This window comes from Carassius auratus, chromosome 34 (assembly GCF_003368295.1).
Source record: "Carassius auratus strain Wakin chromosome 34, ASM336829v1, whole genome shotgun sequence".
NCBI lineage: Eukaryota > Metazoa > Chordata > Actinopteri > Cypriniformes > Cyprinidae > Carassius > Carassius auratus.
The window spans coordinates 11,119,694-11,142,862 of record NC_039276.1 but is presented as its reverse complement, the minus strand read 5'-3'; the positions used below and the strand labels follow the sequence as shown (position 1 = coordinate 11,142,862).

The following is a 23,169-nucleotide window of genomic DNA, read 5'->3' as shown; positions in this document are numbered from 1 at the left end:
TGAGAAAACCACCTCCTCACACAAGCAGACTTGTGTGTCCTTAACTCCAGTTAGTTTGAGTTCTGCAAAGAGGGGCATCAATGGCTTCAATAAAATATTAACATATACATACATACATATATAAAATCACACTGTTTTTGCATAAAAATGTGAAGTTAACAGGCAGGACACAACAGAAACATTAATTTTCAAAAAAAAAAGTAATAATAATTTAACTTACATCAGTCTCAAAAGAATGAAGTTATCTTGTCTCTGGATTTCAACATCTAAAAAAAACACACACATTATTTTAGTCTTAGTCAAAATAAAGATAACTTGATGTTATTCTGAAGTTTACTCTCCTTAAACCTTCTGTCCCTCTCTTCAGAAGAACACCTCCTCCTCATCCTCACACAGGTCTGCGACTCCTCACACAAACAGCTTCTGTGTCTTTAACTCTCAGCGCGAGGACAATGAAGACAGGAGCTGGACAAGTCTGAAATATTACATGTAAAACATACTTTTAACAGTTACCACTTCAACAGCCTCAAAATAATTATGCTAGTCTTTACTACACAATGCCGTTTCCTTTAGGAGACAAACATACATTCAGTTTAACCGCGAAAAAAAAGACAAATTCACATGAGCGTAACCGTGACCATAACCGTCTGTTAACGCCTCAAAGAGAACAGATAATGTAAAATCTTATGTAAATATGACAAAATACATTCACAGACGTTATATTAAAAGTACATCCTCCGTTCAGTAACGTTACATGAGGCAAGACCTCCGTGTCCGAGGCGAAAACCGCGTCCGTTTTTTATATATATATAACGTTAAGCTCCTTTGTTTCCGCCTTTCATAAAACCTTCCGCCTTTCATACAACCGGGTAAACAATAAAAGATAACTTTACATTTTGAATATTTAACGTTACTTACCATAGTCTTTCACTCGCTTCTCGCTTCTATCACGCTGAGAAAATGGCGGCTGCTCGCACTGGAGACGTACGATTTTGACGTGACGTGCGTGCTCTCCTTCACGTCCGCGTCCTCAACCCACCACGCTGGGTTAAAAAAGAAAGTTATTTTCAACCCAAACTTGGGTTAAAACATCCCAAAGTCCTATCCAACGGCCTCAACCCAGCAGTTGGGTTGAAAAAACAACCCAGCGTTTTTTAGAGTGTACACACACACACACACACACACAGACACACACACACACACACACACACACATATATATATATATATAATTTATATGTAACATATTTATAATAATTATATAATAATTTATAATATTTTCAATACTTAAAGTATGACATTTAGATTTTATAGAGAGATTATGACATGCCATTTCCTTGACCTTGAAGTGGACTTAATTAAAACAGTTTGACATTCGTTCTTAGCTGTTTCAAGCTTCTCTTCTCATCCTGACTCATTGAATAATGATGCAATGTAGAATGGCTTCTTCTAAAGAGCAATAGTGAAGAATTCTATTCTTGTCATGGTGCTTGCATTTACCTAGTGCATAAAGATTGCAGACATTGTTAATTTAACCATTGAAACTAACTGAACATTCAAAGAATGCACTGAACAACTGAGAGTTTCTCTGCAATGTGCATCCTGCTGTTTGTCTATTGAAAGACTGTTGTTCTAATGGGAGTTTGATTCATCAGGCCCACCCAGCTTGTTAAGAGACTCTGAATCAGAGACATCATAGAGGTCCTGTGGCGTTTGTGGATGTCTTTTTGTCTTATCATCATTCTTCTCTAAACGAATGTCTGCTAGCGGTTCTTTGTGTGGAATTTTATGGCCATCATTTTCAGTTAACCCCATGCTAACATGAAACATCGCTGGCAAACTATCATGACATTCATTGTTTTTAATGAAATCTTAATACGATGCATATTTAAGCAAAGGTTAGCAACATAAAGGGCAACTTTGTCTTGCAATGAATTTTAAGTGGATATTGATTTTTACACTACATGGTACCTCTGTGCCTGAATGACAATTCTGAAATGGCATTCTGCTTATCTTAAAGCAGATCAGATCAGACTAACTTGAATTCATAAGTTTACTTGGATAGGTTCTGACATAGGTTCATGAGTTCTGTATGCTTGAATTCGGTCTTTGATGAAATAAGCAAAATGAGACAAACAGTATTATAAACTTTGGTGGGCTTTATATATATCAAAAAAATAAAAAATAAAAAAAGGGATGTGTGGTAACACTTTTTGCTTCAAAATCTGTAATTTTATTATGTTTTTTCTCTGTATAAGATTTTGAGAAACAATGTTTCCATGTCTGTTAAAAATAAACTGTGCTGTTTAAATCAGTATTAAATTAAAATGTAAAAAATATTTAAATTAAAATTGTAAAGTAATATAAAAAATGCATAGGCTGTAACATCTCTCTCTCTCTCTCTCTGTGTGTGTGTGTGTGTGCACTTTCAGAAATTGTGTGTAATGTGGCCTATTGAACCTATTTTATGCATCTTTGTAGATTCAGTGAAGGACCTGGAAAGTGTTATAACCCTTCTTGTCTACTCATACATGATATTCAAAAGTTTTACTTGAAAACTTGTGTGAATGTCATATGTCCAATTGAACAAGAGAGCAGATTCAGATGATACTTGTTCTGTCATGTAAGATTAGCTTACATTAACCTGATGGCAAATCAAATGCACCAGACCAGAAACGTTACTTTCATATACATGAGGATTTACAGGACAAAAAAAAGAAAAAAGAAAAATAGCTAAAATGTTCTTCACGTATTTTGCTTAAATTTATAGCATACAATGACATTATAAAAAGTTGTATCTGCTTATTGTCTCACTCAAAAAGTGTGAACTTCAAGCGTACTTTCAGATAATGAACAATAATAGGAGAGAGGAGTCTAGACATGTGGCAGAGGAGCTCGGCGTATTAAGTTGAGTTTCAGAGAACGTTCCTAAAAAAAGCGCAGGTTTTGTTCCGCGCGCTGTTCCGCTAAGGGTCGCATTAGATTGTGCATGTCTCCGTTTCAAAGGGCTGATAGTGGCTCCTCCCTCTATGTACCTTGTGACAACAACAACTCATCCACAGAGCAGAGGCACACTTTTCTCCTCATTTTCTTCCTGTCATTCTCTCTCAATCTTTCTCAGAGCCCTAATTTCGGCACGGCACCTCTTCAGATCCATTCGCGCGTCGGCGGAGCGCACTCGGGGTGGATTTCTGCTTCTTTGCGCTACTTTTGCATACTGGCTCTCCCTTCCGTCTGAACTTATTTGATAGGTGCAGAACACCATGGCCGTATCGGCAGCTCTGATTCCCCCATCGTCTCTGCTCCATTCGTGTCCGATCTCAACTTCTTCGTTAGCATCATCAGCATCATCATCATCATGCTCCGCGACCGCAGCATCATCATCCTCGCCTTCGGCCACTTCTGCGTCTCCTTCTCAGTCAGCGACCCAGAATCTGTTCCGCACGGATCTGATCAGCACCAACACCAGCAGCATCCCACTGGCCGGCAAGCCCGTGTATTCTACCCCGTCCCCTGTTGAGAACACCCCGCAGAATAATGAGTGTCGGATGGTGGAGCTCAGGGGCGCTAAGGTGGCCTCTTTCACGGTGGACGGACAGGAGCTCATCTGCCTGCCCCAGGCGTTTGACCTGTTTCTCAAACACCTGGTCGGGGGTCTGCACACCGTCTACACCAAACTCAAGCGGCTGGAGATCACGCCGGTGGTGTGTAACGTGGAGCAGGTCCGCGTCCTGCGTGGACTGGGGGCCATCCAGCCCGGGGTCAACCGCTGCAAACTCATCTGCAGAAAAGACTTCGAGACCCTCTACAACGACTGCACTAATGCCAGGTTAGAAGACTCTTTTAGTACTCCAAAACAAATAATCAATAGAAAAGTTAGATAAAGAAGTGAAGTGAATCTTCCAATAGAAAGTACGATTAGTAAAACCGTAATGTGGCTTCTTTATGCATTACGATAATTATTTTAATAATATGTGGAAATAACTTACAATAAATTTGCAAGTACTTTCAGATCTGTGTTTGCACTTAAAAAAAATAAATTACAGTCCAAAAGGATTTTACCATCTGATGTCACAGGAGAACCTTTTTAATAAAATAAATCAAACAAATGAATAAAGAAAGAAATTCTGTAGTTTTATATTCTTTACTTATGTGACATCAGTAACTTTGGTCTAAAGAACTCTACACAGAGAGAAAAGTAGAGGGATTTCTATTGAACATAAGGTGTTCAAAGAACCACTGAAGAAACACATCTTGTTCTTCTATAATTAAAATAATTATGATAAATATAAAGAAAAAATTGCAACAGATTCTAGAATACTATAAAGCGACTAACTCTAGTTTTTGCAATGGTGTAAAGTTGAATATAATCAAATGAAAACATTTTGTTGAATTGTTGTAGTAGAGCGTTTAAAATACAGGGTGTTCTTTTTTCAAATATTTAGGAGAATTAATAATTCATAAAGGACAGTTGGCTCAAATTTATTTTGTGAAAATCATGTGCAGGTTTATGAGCATGAGAGGTTTTTTTTTTTCTTGTTACGTATTTGTGCTACTAACAGATTTTGATGAGCTCACATTGAACATATATGAGGAAAATTTTATTTGAAAGGTTTTTCTGTTATTTGAGGAGATTTAAATAATCTTGCTTGTCAGAATTATTACAGTAAATGGTCTTTCCTATGTGTTAGTTGTATTCATATGCATTTCTTTCTGCTGTTTTCGTCCTCTGGGGAAAAATCAAATCATGGTCAATAAGTGCTTGTATACTTAATGGCAGGAGTGATACAGTGCTTGAAGGTACAAAATCACACAGGAAACAATTACTGCTTGTAACATCGGTGAATAATTCGCCCTGAAACTTTAATGTCACCCATTAGTGATCAAGTGAATAGGCCCAATAATTACTAGAAAAAGTAAGCTAATTTAAAAATGTCTGAGTGTTGACAGCTCGTCTTAAATGAAAACACCTTGCATGCAGCAATTCGAGCCCGAGTGTTGTGCAGTTTTATATATAATATTTTAATGAGGAATTTCAATGCTGTAAAAACGTAAAATTAAATCATAAGTGGTTAATGAGAATATAGTGACAAATTGCACATAATATTGATGACAGTCAATAGATGACTGAATGTGCAATCTGACAGGAACTATTTTTTATCATATAATTATTATTCTTTTTTTTCATACAGTACTATTAATTAAAATAATAGAATAACAGAATAACACTCATAATATGATTTTCTGTTTTGGACAAATGCCACTTTCATTCAGTGTATTTTATTTTCAGTTTTATTAAAACTCTAAAAAAACACCCTAAATATGAAAGAAGAGCACACATTTTTACAAAATCTATAAAACTATAATATGCTTTGTTGACTAATCTCTCTCTCTTTCTCTCTCTCTCTCTCTCTCTCTCTCTCTGTATATATATATATATATATATATATATATATATATATATATATATATATATATATATATATATATATATATATATATATATTCTCTTTCTTGTGAAACACATATTTTGGATTTCTTAGGGCTAGTCATTGACAGCTGCAGAATAGCAGCAAATACATTGCTTTTTTAATCAATGCAGCTCATTGTACACTTTATTTAAAGCAGCGTATTTATTATATATTTTTGTCTGAAAATGCGCATTGTAAATATTCCCTTCTAGTTTTATGACAAGTGCGATGTGTGTTTGTCCAGCAGCGGTGCTAATGGAGCAGTCTGCTCTCAGTCTTTCCCATGCCGTCTATCTGTGCCGAGCACCTTCTGGGCCTGAGCTTGCATTCAGGTCGGCATCCCTCCTCCTCGTGCGGCCCATCCCAGGGTCCTGAGGTGATGGAGTGTGTGGTTTGAACTCCAGGACTGGGAAGGAGAGTGGTCAGTGATGGGGTTAAAGGATAATGCAGTGCTACACATTGCTTTAATGACGCTAAAGTGCTGGCCTATTACTGCTGCATAGAGAGGCCTGTAATTGTCTCTGAAAGCACCTGGTACTGCTGGTGATATGCTGAAATCAATCACCTCCTCCATGTCTGCTTCCCATTTGGAGGATTACATCATTTGTATGGACAAAGGTAACTGCCTGGATGGAACACAAACACACTGGCTTTTATTTACAGTGTGGATTTAATGTATCTACATCTGGTTTGGTTCTCCATACAGGGAAGGTCAGCACACTAAGTCATAACTCTTGTGTGGACGTGACTTGGGATGCCGTTACATGCTTAGATGTTGAATTTTAAGGCAGGATCATTTAGTTTATCTAAAGCAGTGTACATTTTTATGACACACATTCTGAGTTTAGTTTTTTTGAAGTGATATGTACAGGAGGAATTAATGATATCATACCATGAGAATGTCAGAGGTGTGGTGCATTGTGTCGTGCACACGCGAACAGCATAAGTGGTAAAGTTTGAGTCTGGCTTGGGTTGTGTTCAAATCCTATTCCCATTGTCTTGCAAATAAAGACACAAAAACTAGAGATTATAATAATAATTTAACACAGCATAATCTCCTGCGGTCTCACTTTTCCAGCACACTGCTTGACTTCCAGAGTGCTGAAGAACTGCTAATAATCCTCTTTGCTACGGGATAACAGCGGCCTTACATCTTTGTCTGCTCACGTTAAAAGAATTCCCCGTGAAGCCGAGTCAGACTCGCCTCGTTCTACCTTCCGCATAAGGACGTGTTCCTGCGGCTCCCCCACTTGTTCTCCCGGGGACCCTCGGCCCAGATTAATGCGTACCTTCTGCTGCCGAACAGATACAGGGCTGTAATCTCTCTGCTTTCATAGGAGTTATGAGTCTGCCCCGTGAGAAGCAATACTTCAGCTACTTGTTTTCCTTTCAATTTTGTCTGTGTGGGACGGTGCAGTTCTTGATGGTGACATTTTTAACTCTTAAGGAAGAGAGGTGAGTGTTGAGCCAGCTGTTACGTTGAAGGGTTTGTTAGGCTGGGTACAGACCAGGGACTTAATTGACAGACGTTGTCAGGTTATATAGATGCATATGAATGCACTTGCATATTTTAGATTTTTTTATTATAATTAAATTTCATTGAATGAAGATGTCTTGTGTTTCTTTTTATTTAATGAATTATGTTTCACATTTCTATTTTATTATATTTATATTTTACTGAAAGGATTTATCCCTCAGTCACAAGTGGATCACATTTGACAAAATATTTTAGTTTGTGTACAACACAGACTGGCATATTTACAGAGGAGCGCCATTATTTTGTTTAGCACTCAGGGGTGCGTCTTAACACAGTGGCAGATTTTATCGCTCTTTTTTCCCCCTCTCTCGCTCTCTTTGCAGGGCTCTTCTGATATATTTGTTTTCGACAAGGCACGGATGTGTTTACAGGTACTCATGGGAAATCTTTGGATCGAATTCAAATCATTCCCAGTCAGAGTGGGTGCTAAGATACCCGTCACCCAGCAACCACATCCAAGAGGGAGCTGAGGCGATAATAACTTCAAAAAACAGAGAGACAGATGCTGATTAGGATGAAAGGGTTGGAGTGTGTGCGTGTGTGTGTGTGGTGGGGGGGATGCATGTTAAAAGGCTTGTTAAAATCACAGATTCATTGTAGCACTTTCTTACAAATCATATGTATGATTCCATATTCCTCACTCGCGATCGGTGCTGATAGATCGAAAATGAAGCAGATAAACAGTCCGTTTCTTTTCTTTTTTTCGTTGCCGTGAATCACTGGAGCTCTCCTTGATAGGATTAGCCATGTGTGTTCAAATTAACTGTGCACTTGGCATCATTTGTCAGTGCAAGAGGAGATGGTAAAAGAGCAGTTTGTTATGAACATGACACTGATAATAGCAACTTGATACCTCTGTGTTTAACTTAGGTTCATTTGAAACTAGTTCTAGGAGGAAAAATAATTACATACATTTCTTGAAGCACTTATATTTGATGCGTTTCCTCTGTTCAAGCTCTTGTACTTACACACGCTCTTAATTCCCAATATGCAGAACTCATGTTTTCAATGAGTGGCCAAAAAAACACTGAAACATTTTTCTAAAGGTCCCACTTTATATTAAGTGGCCTTAACTACTATGTACTTACATAAAAAAATACATAAAAAAACTAAATGTAATTACAGAAATCAATTATAGATGTAATTAAATGCTGGTATTTTTTTTCAAATATAAGTACAATGTAAAAACATGTATGAACACAATACGTGCATTGTACCAAATTATTCATTCAAATATAAGTACATAGTAGTTAAGGCCACTTAATATAAAAAGTGGGACCCATCATTTTCATTCTCTCTTTCTTTTTTTTTTTGATAATTGGCTATCTTTTAAATAAAAAATATGAGTGGTCGTTAATTGTGCAAACAGCAGTCGTTCATGAGTTTTAGTACAGTTTGTGTTGATGGTGTGAGACATCAATCAGTCTCAAATCAAACTAGTAAGAGTTACCATGTCGAATCACCTACAGGTTTCTTTTTTTCGGAACACCAGCTGTATAAAATGAGACAGGACATTGAAACTAGCCTCGATAGTCACACTTGAGACCGATTGCTGGTGGAAAAAGCAATGCATCACGAGCTGTTTGACTCCAAGCCCTGGCATGTCTTTAGCCACCATCCCTCCCACATTACAGCATATTTAGGAAGCCGTGTGCAGATCACTGAGGCTCGCGCAGGGACACTAACCACTACTGACACAAGTTAGAGGGAACAGATGAGATTTCTTGATTGGAGAGCAATTCCGGGCCTTTTCTCGGCTCTGTCTAATATGGTCACATAAAGAAATTGATTTTCCCCAGAAATTAATTAATTTTTCATATAGCCCAAAGCTGGAGTTTAAAAAGAGAGTGCACTTTCTGGTTTCCTATTTTCCTCCTTTTTTAAAGAATTATAGCCTAATCGTATTAATATTTTTGCCCTAAGGTTAGAAAGACAAATGCATTCGGAAATATGTATCACTGAGTATTTATGATTAAATTATGCAAATAACTCAGCCTCATCCTTTCGCAGACCCAGATTGTCTAATTAGGATTGATATGCTGAGTAGATGTTCGGGAATCTGAATACAACCATATCCAAAGAGCAGAAAATTGAAAATGACAAGGCTGGAATCCTTAAAAAGTGTTTTTTTTTTCTTTTTTCTTTTTTTTCCGTCTAATTCAGCGTAGCCGTATCAGGAGTTAATTTTCCCTTGCTTCATTTTCATGTCGAAACTGACAGGACAGAAAAAGGAGAAGAATACTTCAGGGAAGCAATCTCAAAAGGGATTCCAAACCCCCTCCCTTCTTAAAGATCCTATCAAATGATGAATCTCCTCCTATATAAACTTTTTCATGTTATCACGGAAATATCTGTGTTGTTTGAACTAAATGGCCTCTTCTTGTCCCACTCTACTGTGATAAAAGAAAATGATGGGAAAACTACCCTGTACTAGTGATATTTACATGGTTATACAATGGAGGAAAGTCATGAGGGATGTTTTATGAGCTCTGCGGTTTTGAAAGAAGACTGCAAAAGCTGAATATTTACGTTTGAACCGCAGACATAAACAGCATCAAGGAGGTGTGGGAAGCTCGGAGATGCCATCAGCAGGTTTTGGCAGGACTGCTGTGAAGGACAGGTGACCGCTGAGATCTTGAGGCTGTTTTCATTTAGGTCAGATCAAGCACCACTTTACAGCGCAATGAGAGCACCATGCCTCCATTAAAGGAAAACAAAGAGCTCTGGAGTGCTGGAGACTCTTTTCCTAGGACCAAATAAATAGCGCTCTCAATTCAATTCACTTCAAGCTCTCCTGCAAAATCGAATTATATTATTAAAGTACCTTTGATAAAACTGCTTTCAGAATTCTGCCATGAATTATATATTTAGTCATTTATGAATACTCCATGAAATATGCTTAACAAGGCATCTTAAGAGTTTTTCTTTGCTGCTTAGAAATACATTTACATTTTTTTGTCTGTACTGCCAAAACATCTGAAGAGTCCTCACTCTGATAATTCAAAGGAATGAAAGAAAAGAGGAAATAAAAGGTTTTTTTTTCTTCACATTCCTCTCTTAGCAGTGTAACAAAAGACTTCTAACACCTCTAAAGGTATCTCAGAAAGTTCTGATTGTTATCTAATCTTTACCTGGGCCACAGCTAATGACACTTGAGAATAGAATGGAACTCTATCAGAGCTCAAAGCATGATGGGCTTTTGACAAAGCTGAGACGCCAGGCCTCCTTATGAAGCTGGGATCCTCACGGGCTTGCACAGAAGCCAATCAAGTCAATTTAACACAATTGAATTATAATAGAAAAGCCAAATTTCGGTGCTCGTTCCCACTGAGGATCCCATATGTTGCCAATTTCGATGCAGTTGTTTGTGTGTTTGTATCTCATTCTTGCAGACTTTTGAGGAAGCATATTTTTGCAAATATGAAACATTAGTAATCGCTGCTGTAGCCTTTTTATGAAAGCAAACAAACAGTTTCCCGATCATAGAATACCAGATGAAGGCCATAGTGAACGAGTGTCATGTAATGTAGCACGACTTTATGCAGGGTAAATATCCCATTCCCAACATGCAATGCAGTCGATTTAAAACTAATTGTAATTTTTTAAATAACCGTAGTACAAAGTCAAAACCATCCAAAACCCTCTATAGGCTTTACTGTATTTCATTATCAGCCAACAAAGGTATTGTTCCTTTGAAAGCAGTCCAGCGCTTCTCACATTGCTGTTGTCTAAGTCCAGTGACACAGTCATTCTGTTAACTCTTTCTATGAAGCTCTGCTTGAATTTCTCCTCTTGACTCAAATGTCATCCTCTCGCTAAGGTTTCTCTAAGGTTTTTGTTTATAGCAAGTGGCTGTGGTACCTGGCTATTATTACTCTCTTCTTAAAGACTGACAGTTTGTGAACAGTTAGCAGGCACGGGTATTGTGTTCAAGCCTTTGTGTGGTGGAACAATTACATATTCAGAAACACAAACACAGTCTTATAATTACTTGTAATAATTTGCATGAGATGGACGGTGAAATCCTCTGACAGTGTATTACTTGGAATGCACAAAAATGTTGTATCAATATATATAAAATCCTAGTTAGGCTTAGTTAGGGTTGTTTTTGTTGTACTGTATGTTTTTCATTGTCTCTTGATCGTAAAATTATTTTAAACAGATCATGTCAAAAATCATGTTTCTTAAAAGCGGCTCTTTCATAGCTCAGGAGACTTTCTCTCAACTTTGAATGAGAATTTTTGTCCTACGAGGAATTAAAAAAAGATATTTAATAAAAAAAAAAATAGAGTTTGTTACTGACAAATTAATATGAATGCATAGTTCACATACTGATGGGAGATATGTAATCTGATGGGGGGCTTTTTATTGAAATATCGTATTGATATTGAATTATTGATATCGAAAATGAACATTTATTCTAAAACTCAATAGGAGATACTTTGGGATGAAGGGGGTATTTTTCCCAGGAGAAAAATTAGAAACTTTTGAGACATTTAAGAGCTCTCTTTTGTGATTTTTCTTTCTCATGATACCCATTGTTGCCTTTGCATTACCACTATTAATTTTACGACATGTTCATGTCTTTTTAAACCCATGCTTCTACTGCACCAGAAAGGATTACGTTGCTAATGATTTTGATTGTGGATATATTTTAAGACATGACGTCACTAACAGAGGATTCAGAGAAAACGACTCCCTTGAAAGCTCTGCTTGTTGTTTTCCTTTCATAGCCGTTAAAGAAGAGGTTCATGGCTGTACATACATTTACACATTTACATTTATGTGCTCGGAAGGGAATATTCTTCCAAAGAGTCTAAAAGAAGGATAATTTATTCTAGTAGTGGATCCGGTCTCACATTTTAAACTCTGTTGTGAGCTGTGTCTCCATTCAGACAGCTTATGCTGTGCTTATACAACATTCCCAGCATAATGTGTCTGTCCACATCCATTATCCCGCTCTGGAACAGGCAGTGTGATATCCGTAAACTTCACATATGAATAGGCTCGGCTGAAAAGGAGAATGAATTAAGTCAAGCTGACACTGCATGCCAGTAAGCTTTGTTTCAATCCCAGTGCAGTATTCATTTGCGGCACAGAAAGATTTATTGCATGATTGACAATTATGAGAGGATGACCTAGTTTTTTGTAATGGAACAAAAATGGTTTTCATGGGACGGCACTGCCTGTCTGTGTATTCTGTGGATGCCAACCAAGTATTAAGTAGGTTTTCTCACCAACACAAAATAGTGTTTTTTGTATCTTTTTGGGGGATGGGGTGGGGGTTGACAGAACAGTGAATCACTTCACTTTGTATTTTGTCTGGGATAATTCAGTATTAAGTGTCAGCGATCCCCATAGACATTACCTCCCTTTAAGCTAATACATTCAATTTGCTCCTCAAAGGTATTTTCAATGCGATTTGACATGGTTCTCCCTGCAGGCGAGCACTTAAGTAACTTTATACATGGAGGAGGTATGGTATATCCATTCAAAAAGCTGTTAAACTGTCTCTTGCACTACTGAAGTCGCCCCAAAAATGATACAGTCATCTACGTCTACTTAACCAGAGCCGTTTTCATTGGGATCTGGCTAATATTTCATGATTCATGCATTTTTGATCTTACCTTTCTATTAACTGTTTTATTCAGCTCAGTAAAGCTCATTACACTGTGAGGAGGGCTCTGGCCCCCTTGGGACTGTTGGTTGAGTGGAACCACAAATGGCACAAGCAGGGTTTAGCCAGAAGTTAATATCCTGCAAAATTGTTTCTGAGTAGCTCGGTAGAATACGGATGATTAAATGACATGAGCAGATAAAATAAAATAATAATAAAAAAATAAAAAATACTTTTCTGTGACTACAAAGTGTTAAGAGCTGGTGCTTTCAAGCATTACAGATCTCCCAAGGTTGCCATTAAGTGGAATAGGACTTATTTAACGGGAAAGACTGTCCTGCAGAGGAGAGAGAAGGGAACACGGTGCTGGGAGCACAGCGGAAAGCCTTGTGTGCTGTACTGAGGACAGCAAAGCCTTGACAAAACAACAACAACAGGAACAACAGATAAAGACTGTCATTTCCTTTGTTGTAAGTTCTTCTTATTATCACTCTGATCACTATGATGATAAATACATACAATATATAAATAAAATAGGTACTGTTTTTCTTTGTGTTCCTGCGTATTAGTGATAGGCATTTTTTAAAATCTGCATTTGGAAATAACAGCACTCTTGATATGTGTGATAGTGTGTAAATATTTGGGTTAAACCCACGCTACATGTTCAGTGTCGACAATGCACCCTTTCCTGAAGTCAAAAAAAAAAAAAAAAAAAGAGAGAGAGAAAAAAAAAAACAGTTTCCCTTACTCATTATTTATGGTACAGTAGTTTGGCTCTTTTAGCAAGCATGTATTTCTGTGTAGCAACTTAACCTTTTATTGCGGTCAGAGCGTTATCAGTTTTTGCCTTCACTGCAGCAAATTCCTAAAGCTTCACCTTATGGTGAACAAATGCGAACAGACTTAGTTTCCTAGTCTCTCCAGCCCTCCTTCCAAAGATAAAATGATATGTTACCAATCCAGAGATGGCAGATTAAGGGTTATAAAAAGGAGTATGAGGATTTTGCAGTTATCAAATGTCCTCACACTCTTGACCTTTCAAATGTCAGAAAAGGAATGTGAGACAAAAGCAAGCCCAGCGATCTGATTACAAGGATCAAATGTGTCTTTACACTCCTATCAGTGACAGAGATGTTTAATGGGAGGATATTGGGGAAGGCAGCTAAAACAATACATCATATTTATGTCCTCTGTGCTGTTTTTATACTTGAAGTATTGTAGTGGAGTGCTGGAAACTCAAAGCTCATAGTTGTTGGGGCATTATGTAATTTTCCCTCCTGGATAAAGATAAAGAGAGCTCTTCTGCAGCTGTGTCTCTTGCTAGTTTCACCGTCACATTCCAAATAGTCTAATATTATTCCAAGAGTCACACAGCTTTGAGTGGGACCCTCAAATGTGTACTTTAAAAGAATACCACACATGTTCACGGCTATGATATATATATATATATATATATATATATATATATATATATATATATATATATATATATATTCATTTTACCATGGTGGGAGATTTGAGACAGGATAATTAAAGGTGTGCTTCTCAAAGGGTCAGGGTCAAGCCAATAGGAATGTCAGAGACTTGCGAGGCTATGACAGCTCTTTTCAACAGGCCACGGCGGACTGGTTCAGACAGAGATAGCACAGCATCCCAGAAAGGCCAGCACGCTGACAGCTCTCCAGCCACGCCGTCCCAGCAGGAAGGCATCAGTTTGAGAAACAGATAGCGAGTGAGGTCGTCGGTGACGCAGACCGAATCGGGACAGATTAGGTGCGACCCGCACCATTAGGTCAGCCTGTTCCCACCATTTTGCTTCGCACCCTCTTGGACCCTGGAGTGTTAATAAAAAAAGACAGGGCCAAAGTGCTCCTTTAAAATTTCTAATTCACCTCTTTCATTAGAGCTGGCGTATGTTACTAGCACATCTACACACCATTAGTATGCTAGCAGTGGACACTAGCTGACGTTTAATGTGCCCTAGAGTTGTCTTGTTGGTAGTTTCTTTTTCCTATTTTTAACCTATGTAACTTAAAGGTGAAACATGCCATTTTTATCTAAAACGTTTTATATCCCAGCTTAAGAGACAGCTTGGTTAGCCAATACTGAACATGAAAAGATCCACACAACAGAGCAACTTTAAATCCAAGTTTCAAATCTTGGTGTGCTGTTTCTAATCATATGCTTTGTCATATCAGGGTCATAATAACTGTTATGTGTCATCATGCCATGTCATAATAATAATAAATAAATAAAAAATAATAATAAATAACCCTGATTACTTAATTAGTTGGTGTCTTCATGTGAATTTGTACAGTTTGATTAATTTGATGAAATGTTTAGGAAATGTAAAACCCTTAATGCAGTTAAGGCAGATTGTACGAAAACTTATGTATGGCACTGAATGAATTCTGCACCATTTCTCTAATACGAGATGCCAAAAAGTGTAAACTTCGTGACTCTTTTGAAAAAACGTTGCTCTTTTTGTTTTGAACATCCTGACTAGCCGACATGGTGAGTTTGAGGGTGGGAATAACAGTTTTCCAACCAATGGAAGTGTTTAGGAAACCTGTTTGAAAACAGTACATTTTTTTGAAGTGGAGTGACGAAGTGAAGTGGCAATTCTATTTGGTGGTGCTAGTTATGCAAAAAGACATCCTCACTTCACTTTTAACCGGGTCTCAACAAAAGTGGAGTATTTGTTATGGTAAATAATCTGTACACGTTAAGTGAGGATATTTGTTCATGCCGAGATAAACCACACTCCCATAACTCTCTCCTTACCTTAAGCGCTGACTGGTGTCACGCCTGTCATGTGTTTAAAAAGAAGCATAACATGATAGAGCAAGATCTCCAATCCAGATGTGCGGGTGTGCGACGGCGATGATTTATATGCCATGCCTCAATAAAAAGGATGTCAACTTCAGGCCTTAATGAAAGCTCTTGAACGTATCTGCGACAGAAAGATATTTTGACAGTTAGCATGCAAATGAGGTTAAATGTGTGCAAACTGAAATGAATCACCTCCTGTCTCTGCCATTTCTTTGGCAATAAGCTTTTTGGTGGTTACGTAGTGGCTTGTGACACATTCCGTCCTTTGTTTCCAACTGCTAACTGTATTTAATTTCACATCTTATCGGCCTAGGCTTTGTCTGTCTAGTGGCTCCTCCCGAGTCGAAACGACCCCTTGAGATAAACTCTGTCAGACTCCAGGGTGATTTATTAAATTCTGATTTCTGTGAAGGACTTTAATGGGGGTGGGGGAATACATTGCAGGTGGCTACCAGCTTCAGGCACTGTTTGTTCTCTGATACAGCCGCTAAAGGTAGAAGAAAGGGAGAAGTACAAATCTAAGTGGGATTTCCTTCCTTTGTTGTGGCAAGAGGAACGTTCCCCCTGCCAACCCCCTTTAATTTCACCATTGCAGCAGTTGTTCTGAATAACTGCTGTTTAGAATAGAGACGGCTTGAGGAACTTGGGGCTATTTATACTACCCTGCGACCCAGAAGAGTACATTTACATTCATGCAAATCCACTAGCGGACACCTAAAAGTGTCTCTGACCCTCTATCCAAATCTATTAGGGAATATACTGACCCAATCTCAGCCCTATTTGATTAAACTGGTTTTCATTTCTTTTTCTGCCCTGCACTTGTAAGCAATGGCTGCGTCATGTTAAGTATTTAAAGTGGTGTGTGTTGAAAATGTGTTAGCCGATGTGTTATTAAAGCTAATTTACAACCAAATATAATTAACCATGGCAGGCATTTCATTTCAAGGTTGTACTCATATGGCCTCATCTTTTTCACTAGCCATTAATGGTAGGAGAACATGGCCCATAAAAGTGATATGTTACTTTTTCTATTGGTATCTGTGAATAGCGCAGTGTTTAGTGCCTGATGTAGTACTTTTCTTCTTAGCTTTTGCTTGCCTTTTGTTTCTGAAGAAGCTATGCTATCGTGCATCCCAAACAAACTTGGCCAGTTCCCTCTACTTATTTTTAGAAAAAGAATATGTGTACAAGGATTCGGATTCACAGAACTGCTGTTTTTCTTCTTATTGTTTTAAATGAAAGGTCATAGCATTTTGTGTTCCCAAAAACTTTTCTTAACAATGCTTCTTAAGACAAAACATAAGAAGGATCTGAATTCCTGAAAATAATGTCCTTTGAAATAATTGTAAATAACCTCCTAAAGTTAGGATTTTAGGTTATTTCTATTATTAAACAATACATGATAACACTAGCATCAAATAATGCATTATTATTATAACTAGGGATGGGCATGAGTAGATAGCACAAACACTAAGTAAAATAAGTAAAATAAACAAAGTAAAATAAGATAACAAATTAAAAACTTTTGTGAATTGCGTGTATTTTTTTTATGTAAACAAAATTTTTTAAAAAGCCAGTTATCATATATATATATATATATATATATATATATATATATATATATATATATATATATATATATATATATATAGGTATATATTTTTTGTTACTGATAGTTTTTATCATATTTAAGAAATTCATATTTGTGGACAGACACTCAATTTCTCAGAATACATTACCTGAATTTCTTTAAATTGCAGTTCTTTTAACTCTACTTTCAACTTTCTCTGTTTCCAATTCAGTTCAAATTCACACCCATAAATTGAAAGGGAGACAGTTCTTCAGTTCTGAATTTTGCACAACTCTGGTGTGAACTGCAGTGGCTGTTGCAGGCATATGGGATCAGAAGCGCTTGGTTAACTTTACTAAGGATCACCTGCCTAGCCACACTCTGCTCAAATAAACGGCACGTCTCCTTTACAGCTGGATCCCTATGGCCGTCTGCTGCGATCCCCACATCTCACATTTTCTATTGTTCTCCGCTCGTAAGCATCTTTTCTCTTTTGACGCCTATTTGTCTTTTGATCTGTACAAATGATTTATCTGCATGGAATCAGTTTTCGCACAACACTCACTCATCCACACACCACCACCACCCCTCTCCCTTCAGCCCTAGGAAATTTGGAAAAGGTCTCCAATAACCTTGGCAGAATCAAACAAAGCGGTATAGAAGTTGATCTGGTGTGTTTTGATACTGCCTTCCTTCTTGAAAGGAGAAATTAACACACATTTCCCGTCCACCATACTGTAAATACAAAACTTTTTTCTTTCTTTTTTTTTTTAAATCAACACTTAAATGAAGCTTAAATTAAGTCTCTCTCTCTCTCTTTTTAGCTGTTCTTATCGTCCCATTTCAAGCCTGCCAAATCACTCCAAGATCGGGGGAGTTCGGTTGAAGACTGATGTCTTGAGACGGCAACAGTTTTTCCTCTGTTTGCTTGGTTAAAAGCATTGTGGGTTGGGGGATTGGAGTTGACAACCCTGAGGGTATTAGAGCTGTTTGCCTTCTCTCTCTCTCTCGCACTTTTTTTCCCCCACTCGTCTGCAGCTGTTTGAGTCTCCTCCCGCCAGCTGTCAGTTAGACTCTCTCCGTAAACACCTCCACACACCACCTGCTTCCCACTGGGGAAATAGGTGTATGGTGGAAGGGTTTGAACAATACAGAAAGGCGGACAGGTAGAGAATCTGTATTCAGGCTGTGAGTCCAGGGCCTGAAAAGGCAGTTAAGTGTCGTCTCTGTCCAGAGTTTTTCAGAGTTACAATAATTCTAATTAGGAGGGCCATGTTTTAGAAAGATTTTTCACTCGGTTTCCGAATGAAAACCGCCTTGATGAATTTGAAAGTTATGAAAGACCCGGACACATAAATCAAAGACAGGAAACTGTTGAAGCTGCATCCATGTTGCGAAATAAACGCAATTTGCCGTCTGTTAGAACTGTTTGAAAAATGCAGTTTCCTTCTTCTGCAATTACAGCATAAAGCCTCGATTTGACAGATGTGTGGGTGTGTGCTAGTGTTAAGTTACTGTAAGAATGAGCAGTAAACCAGACAGGTATCTTTTCATCTGTCAATATAAGCACTTATTCTATCTATTGGAACGGTGCTGAGCCTGAGGAGAACTTTATTTAACTTTCCATTATCCTTCCATGACATTATGTGAACGAAAATTGCGGGCACTAATTAAAGAAACGGCCTACAGACATTCTGATAACCTGAAAGTTTTTCTGGCTTCTTGGCCAACGGGCTCCTTTCTCACAGGAAGTTATGAAAGTATTAGACGCAGATCATTTGCACAATGAAATCCCAGGCCTCTTTCAGTGTTTGTGTTTGAATTAGCGTAGCAAGTTGAAAAATGACCACCTCTAGGCTAATTTCATTTGCAGTCTGTCAGCTGCAAGTACGTAGCATTTGAGTACCAAGGCCCTTTTAGGAATTTATTTGTTGTTGTTGATTTTGATTTAAGGTTTGTGTTCATGTTAAGCAGGCAAGGATTTCATCATTCCAACCAAGTCATCTTACCCTAGACTTTCCCAATGCTTTAACCTCAAACTGATCCCACAGGCTTGGTCTTAGTTGAGTTATTTCTTCACCTCATCATTTCACAACTGCCGTTAGAGTGCATTGCAAGTCAATCAGTGAGGCAATGGAACAAGCTTCACCTACTGAGATTTGTTCTGATCTTGATAACAGACTTTCATATTGTGGCATGGAATGGAAAACAAAGCATGCAGGTTTTAATGCCGGGAAAACAGGGAAGAGAGCGATGTAGGGTAATGACATTGACCCAAGCTCCTGCTTAGCACTTGGGAGCCCCAGGCAACTGTAAGGCATCATGGCCACCTGGGTGCGACTTTATTAAAGGATGAAATGAGAGGTCGCACGTTCCAGATCCTCACATGACATCCTGCTGCTGGAGCTCTATGCTGCTCCGTTCTCCTCCAGTCTAGCTATTTTGATGGGTTAGCCATGCAAGTGTTTTTCATTAGTCCTTCCGAGCGACCCTGGAATGCTCTTTTGCCAGCAAATCCTAATTTCATTGTTGATAGGTCTGTTGGAAGCAAGCCGTGTCTATCATTGGCTTTTAATTAATGCTGCAAGATGTGTTTGTGGGGAATTCGTAGATAGGCAAGTTTTGCATTGTGCGCCTATAATCTGATGGCAGCAATCCGGTAACAACTTTATAGCACTTTTTCATGACTGTAGGATGTAAATTGAGTAACTGTTTGCATTGGCAGAGTGTTAACTGTTTTATAGCAGGATCGTGTAATGTCGAGCTCCTTATCATTGGCAGGCACACTAGTGTTCTCGCAAACACAAACCTGTTTTAGCCACTTGAGCATGGATTTTCCTTTAAAGGAACGGCTTTAATTTAAGGGAAAAACGATAGCTTGTGAAAGTGCAATCTGTTGACATATTTCACTGTAGTATTATCGGTGTGTGCCGTGATTGGTCTTCTACAGCTTTATCATTTAACAGGCTGCTTTTACTGCTATCATTTAATTCTCCTCTCTCCCTCTCACCGGCTCATTTGTATGCTGCTCTCTCGGTGTCTATTTGGGCTAGCTTTAAGAAGCACAAAGCCTTTAATTGTGAGGTTTAACATTTTGCAATTAAAATCCACCCTTATTGCTCTGAGGAACGAATGACAAGGCTTTGATGTATTTTAATCAGCGGAGATGTATTGTACTGTAAGGAGCATAGAGATCCCTGATACATTTCTGATTTTAAATTCGACATCCTCTTCTACCTTTGAAGATGATAGCATTTCAAGCTGAAAGCACTGAGCTGGGGTCCCTTGAACCCTCCCCCTAGATAATAAAGATTTTTATCTTCCCCATTCTAAAGTGGACAAATAGGATTATAAGAGACATTTATATTTCAGCTAAACCAAGAACATAGCAATGATTCCCCAGAGCATGAAGAACCAAATCTCCAAAGATGTAATAATTAATGGGAAAAGTTTGCACAAAGAACTTTTTGGGATGATGACATACTTGACGAAGCTGGCGTTTTGCACAGGATACAGCACCTTAGCATGGCGGATAATTGTATTGCTGTACAGACTTCAGGAAAAAGTAAGCAGGAATTTACTAATAACGGATCTCCTCCACTTCAGTTTCCCTTTGACAGATGGATTGTGCATGCTCAAATCGAATTGGGCTTTAATTGCATTGTGGCGTTTCAAATTTATCTGCTCCAAAGATTTTGTTTACAGGTTTATGGGCTCATGAAATGTGATGTTTTTTTCTTTTCTTTTTTTCACGTCCTTTAAACAGGAGATAACTGTGATTCCTGGAGAATGATCCATGGTAGTTTGCACTATGGGTGCAAGATTTTATTTTATTTTTAATGATAAATGATATACAGCTGCCTGGATGGTCTTTGGAGCTGCTTGTCTGCTTAGTTGAACAAAATATACACATGATGGGGTTCATTTGGATAGGCGGACACAGTGTAATCAGATTCTTTTCTGCTTCTGAGCTCACCTCTCCTCTCACACATTTATGAATACACTTTACATGTCTACACTAATGTCTTGCCTTATTAAGTCGGAGCCGTTGAATATCAAAGTGCCGTGGGCACAGTAAACAGTGTGCGTTTCTTTTATCAGCATTATCAAAACAAGCTGATGACAGTTTTGTTTGATTATGTTTCGTCTACAAAAACAAAAACAAAAAACAGCTTGTTTAGTGACATTTTTTTAAGGGGACATGTGATGCGATTTCAAGTTTCAAGTAGGACTGGGCGATGAATTGATTTCATCGATTAACTCGAACGTGTATTTAACATCGATTTGTTTGAATGAAAAACGGTTTTATTTTTAACATCCACCGACGCTCCACTCAGGGCTCCCATAGTTCTGAATGGGCTTAACCCTCCCCCCGCGCATTAATATATTTACACTTGCTCTGTCCTACGTCCATGACACTGGCTCATTGCAGATTTGCCAGTTTTAATCTTAACAGCTTAAAAACTTAAGGTCTTTTCAGCAATAATGTAATACTGCTTTTTTATCACTTTTTCTATATCTCATAGTTTCAAGTTTCAAATTCGTGAATGGATAAGATGTCGTGGAGACACTGTGTGTTTCGTTGTAAAAGCTAAACTACTTGTTTGGCCTTCCAAAAGAGGACACAACTAGAAATCAGAGGTTAAGTTGAATTTACAACATTGTTCCAGAACAATTTGTACGAAGGACAAGAACTGTTTCCTGGGAGAGTAGTCTACAATGCTGGTCTTCTGACAAATAATGCTAACTCACAGTTTGTAAGTACGTTTTCATATTTAAGGGATTTGCCACTGATGATTCAAACGTGAGTTTTGAGCAGTGTTGAGTAGCGTTTGTTGTTTGTCACATTCGATCACAAATGCAGACATGGTTTTATGTTTATGCAGCGTGATGAAATGCAACGCGTAGTACAAGTCATTATAGTCAGTAATTATATCCCCACTGGATGCAACCAATGGCAAGTTTGTAATGGGTTTTATTGTTTTTGTCTCGTCACGCTGGGACACGGAATCACAATATGGTCAGGGGCGTAACATTTCCATCCAATGCTTGAGGTATTAGGCCAATCACAACGCACTGGATAGCTGGCCAATTAGCATACACCTCCCTTTTCAGAACGGTGAGCTTTGTAAAAATTTACATGTTTCAGAAAAGTGGGGCATAGGGGAGAAACAATAATGTATAGTATGTGGAAAATAAGGTGTTTTTTAACCTTAAACCACATAAACCTTTCATTACACCGAGTACACAAAATAATGTAAATTTTTAGCTAGGTCATATGACCCCTTTAATTATGTCCTTTTCTGCAGAGAATTCATCCAGAATGCCTCATAGACAAAAATGCAACTGTCGGTTACATGTCCTGGATGTTCATTAATAGCTTGTAGCGTGCTTGAGATTTTCCACTTAGTTAGTCATGCTAATGTTTAACTATCTTGAACCAAAGCCTCCACAGAATCATATTTCCATTTTGAGGAATTTAACATTTCTTTGTAAAAAGATGCCTGACTGTGTAAAACAAAAGTCCTACCTAATTAAAAGTCCCTTCCAAAGTCTTGGACACTAAAACCTTAACCACGGTGCTAGTAATGAGCTTGTGAGGAGAGAGAATGATTCTATCATGCCCTTTGCCACACTCTCATTTGCCTCCTCTTTGTGAGCCTGTAATATTTTTCATGGCGTCTAATGAAGATTACCCCTCTTCTACCATCCACTCACCTTATCGTTAGCCTGAGCTTTGCCCGCGCACTAATTGATGCACCCCTGCCAATTCAGACTCAGGCCCTGTCACTGACCCCCATTAAGATCCCGTCCTCCCCTTCTTATGGAAATCATCCTCAGCGTTGTGAATCCTTCACCTCCAATCAGCTCTGATCATGTGGAGAAAACAGCCTCTTGTAGCTCGTACCAAGATCAAGCCCGACTCTTATTGCTTTGAATTTGCTGGCGACATTGGCGACGTTCTCAAAGAGACTGCATTCCTTTACATGCAATGATGCGAAAACTTTTATAACAGAGAATACTTGATAATTAAGATGAGGTTCTTGTGATGATAATTTGACTTTCCTAAAAAAAAAAAATAATAATAATAAAATAAATAAATAAAAAAAAATTCATGTTTTTTCATGGTTGTCTTCGTTTTA

At 38.1% G+C, this 23,169-nt stretch overlaps 1 protein-coding gene across 7 annotated transcripts in view; it reads left to right on the top strand.

Moving 5' to 3' along the window:
• The first annotated feature begins 3,002 nt into the window (after positions 1–3,002).
• The window catches only part of LOC113053167 (dachshund homolog 1-like), a 99,724-nt gene continuing 79,557 nt past the window's right edge, over positions 3,003–23,169 (top strand). For 2 of the 7 annotated variants that reach the window (XM_026217957.1, XM_026217956.1), the window contains exon 1: positions 3,003–3,828. In XM_026217957.1, the coding sequence (XP_026073742.1) occupies positions 3,263–3,828 (566 nt within the window). In that variant the 5' untranslated portion in view covers positions 3,003–3,262. The remainder of the gene's footprint in view (positions 3,829–23,169) is intronic. The other 5 variants (XM_026217954.1, XM_026217953.1, XM_026217959.1 and 2 more) reach the window with 3 other exon arrangements.